General features: G+C 48.4%; 1 protein-coding gene across 1 annotated transcript in view; it reads left to right on the top strand.

The window, feature by feature from the left end:
* Nucleotides 1-2,410: 2,410 nt before the first annotated feature.
* The window catches only part of fgf3 (fibroblast growth factor 3), a gene marked incomplete at both ends in the record, with an annotated part of 3,051 nt that continues 2,083 nt past the window's right edge, over nucleotides 2,411-3,378 (top strand). The window contains one exon of the mRNA XM_080730139.1: nucleotides 2,411-2,666. Coding sequence (XP_080586265.1) covers nucleotides 2,411-2,666 — 256 coding nt within the window. The remainder of the gene's footprint in view (nucleotides 2,667-3,378) is intronic.

The raw sequence follows: 3,378 nt of genomic DNA, 5'->3' as shown, positions 1-3,378 counted from the left end.
TTGTGAATAGATCTGCTATATTGTCACAAAAAATAATCTTGGGAAAGAATGTTTTGAAACATTTTGGAAAAAAATGTAGTAGTAGTACTAATAAAAGTAGTAGTAGGCCTACTAATTATAGTGGAAAAGGTTAAAAAAAATGCTATTTACTTGCGAAAACGGTCCGCGACCCAAAATGGGCTGCGACCCTATGCTTGGGAACCCCTGCTTTTACAGTGCACGCTGCGCAAAATCAGGCCGTTCGCCGTGATTATTACTGGGATGCTTTGTGGGCGGCGTGGAGGCAGCGCAATTAAAATAGTTTCTGAGAGAAACAGCAGACCACATCTGAGGTCCCACCCTCTGCCAGCAGTTAACCACATCAAGAGCGTCTCTCTCAGAAACGGCCACCAGAACAACCTATGATATACATCGGTTGGTTGATGTTTTGGTATGTTGTCTGCCTTCGCGAGGGCTCAGTTTGGGCGCACAATGCACACACATTTATAATTATCAGTGCCCCCTTTTCTAATAGCCAGGGCTAAATGCAGTGACAGAGGCAGCTAGTGGGGTGATGTATGGGAGGGGAAGACAAATTAACCGCCGGCTCCCTTTGGGGATTCTCAACACAGGCCTTGATAGCAGGCGCTGGAGCAACGCCAAAGGGCAGAGAGATTTGTAGATGATGGTGCTAATTAGCAGAATGCTAACCATAATGCGACCAAGATGGAAGCAATTTAGGCAGTAGTCATTTAGCCTGTTGCTCTTCCGCCCACCGGTTGCTGCCTAGCCAGAGAGCGAGGATATTAGGATGGGAAAAGTCTGTGAGTCTAGTGTGTTCACAGCGCGCTGCCTGCGTAATGGACAAACAATACCGTCGGATCAGGATGGAGGTTTACCATGGAGACTCTCCTGGATTAATGATCCCAATGACGCATTGGTTTGTCTCTTCATAATGGAACTGCTGACACAAATCGACTTCTCATAGAGCCGACAGGAGCCAGGAGGGACGCGTATAAATATATATGAAGAGCTGTCAGTGACGTTAAGTGCGCCACACGGTCGAAGAGGGAAGGGTCGAGGGTTCGAGTCCCACGCGCCATTCTGCAACAGTAGCTGGCTTTGACAGCCCAGTCCCAGCCCACCTCAACCCCGCCCGCGCTGTCTGTCTGTCTGTCTGTCTGTGGGCCGCGGCCGCCTGTCTGTCTGTGGGCCGTCTGTCTGTGTGTCTGGAGGGGAATGGATGCTCGCCATTAATGCCACATGCGCGCAAGGACCGCGTTGCGCAAGAGACCCACGCCGTGAGTGAGCGTTGAATCAAGGCAAATTACAAATGAAGACAAACTTGATGATTGACCCCGCAGTCCATAATGATGGGTTTACCGTGTAATCTCTGTGGGCACCTGTTAAATCTGGATAAATGTATTTATACTTGGAAGTAGACGAGGACCACCCAAAACTTGTGGAACACCTTATAGACAATCAACTGCAGGGTTCACGTCGTGACACACAGGCCCCATCCCCGTGCATGTTGTCATCCAAAAGGGACAGAGATTAAACACCCATATAGGCACCGCTTGTTAAATTAAATAGAGAGCTCTCAATTTCGATATGGTCGATTGTCATTTCAAAAGAAACACTGTTTAAACGGGAACTTGTATAACGTGTCTTTTCATTCGCGTGCAGGCTGTTATTATTATTAGGGGGATTAGTCGTTGATTTGTGCGGATATATCAAACCACAGTTGGACTAAGTGCTTTTGAAGCGAGTGTATCTGGGTGTTGCGGGATGCATCACCTGTTCCGCTGGACTGGTGCACATGTCCTAGCCTAGGGTGTATAATTTGGGATGTATAATTGGTCTTTGGGACATTTCAAAAGAAGGAGTTCAGAGGAGAGACCTGCCCTTAGATGGCTGGCCCTTTGTGATGCGGTGTTCCGCAGTAAGCCACTGTGTGTAACGCTGTGTAATTTTATCCACGCCGCAGTCTCTCACTTCACACAGCGCTGATACCTCTGCCTCCCCCTTTCCTTTGTATCAATTGGTCGGAGTTCAGGCTATTGTCACCGCTGGCTTCTTTTATATCTGCGCTGCACTGTCGATCGGCAAAATCTCACGATAGCCTCTCAGTTGGGATTCATCAGCGCCGGAGGAGTTTGTTTGCCCCCGCAGTCACAGACTTTTTGGAGAGGCTCGTGTTGGGGACTAATGCCCGCTGGCCAGTACGCACTGAGGCACCCACGCTGCTGCTGTCACCGCGTCGCCGGTTCTACGCCTCGGATTGCCCGGAGATAACGGGACGCGGAGAGGAGAGGAGAGGAGAGCCTCCGATGCTTGGCCGGCTGACGGACGACAGTTTAATGGGACCCCGAGAGGCATCATCTCTCAGTTTTCTCTCCGGAATCGTGCGCGCCCCGGCCATGCCCTCACAATGCTAGTAATACCGCTGCTGTTGTTGCTGAACTTGCTGCAGCCGAGCGAGCCCAGGGCGTCCCGTGCTCCTCCGTGCGCCCGGGGCCAGACCTGCGACCCCCGGCACCGGAGAGACGCGGGGGGACGCGGAGGAGTGTACGAGCACCTCGGGGGCGCGCCGAGGCGCAGGAAACTTTACTGCGCTACGAAATACCATCTGCAAATCCATCCTAACGGGAAAATAGACGGATCCCTGGAGGAAAACAACCCATATAGTGAGTAGGCCTACTTGTGTGTGTGTGTGTGTGTGTGTGTGTGTGTGTGTGTTTGTGTATGTAAAAGCCAATTTGATTTAATTGCTGCCAGCAGTGAATATTACGCACGGGGAAATCAGAAAAGAGCAAGAAAATATTTTTGCATCAAGAGTAAAAATGTTATTTACGTTTTAATAATAGGGCACTGAACTTTTCATGTAGGCCTAGCTGAACAAGATAAAGTTTGAGTATGACTAATCGTGTTGTTCAAAGCGGTTCAAAGGTGGGACATGTGAAGAATAAATTAATAAATAAACATACCAAACCAAAGTTACCAAACTAAATGTTTAAAAGTACGAGACTTTGATCGATGTTAACGTCGCGACATATTTGAAATTCAAACGATATCAAACCAAATGTTAGTAAATTTAAGTTTAGAGGCTTCAACACATTATAGGCTACTTTGGCCGTTTGATATCCAACCTAATCTAACTGTTCTGCTGAACCGTTTGATCGACTGTCTTTGATTTGAGCGCGTTTGTTTTACAGAGTTGTGTGTTCTTGTAAGCTAATCATCTTGTGAATCAGTGAATGTCCTTTGCTCCACGCTTAGCCTAATGCACTGCTTTTCAAAGTGGGGTCCGGGGACCCCCAGGAGTCATTGAGGGGGTTAGGGGTCCCCTTTAGGCTATTCTCGGGGAAAAGAAAAAAAAAACAAGTTGACAAATGCTCT

Source organism: Nannobrachium achirus, assembly GCF_963921795.1.
Source record: "Nannobrachium achirus genome assembly, chromosome: 7".
Classification (NCBI taxonomy): domain Eukaryota; kingdom Metazoa; phylum Chordata; class Actinopteri; order Myctophiformes; family Myctophidae; genus Nannobrachium; species Nannobrachium achirus.
Note: the sequence above shows the minus strand (reverse complement) of the source record. Positions and strands in the feature narration are given on the sequence as shown.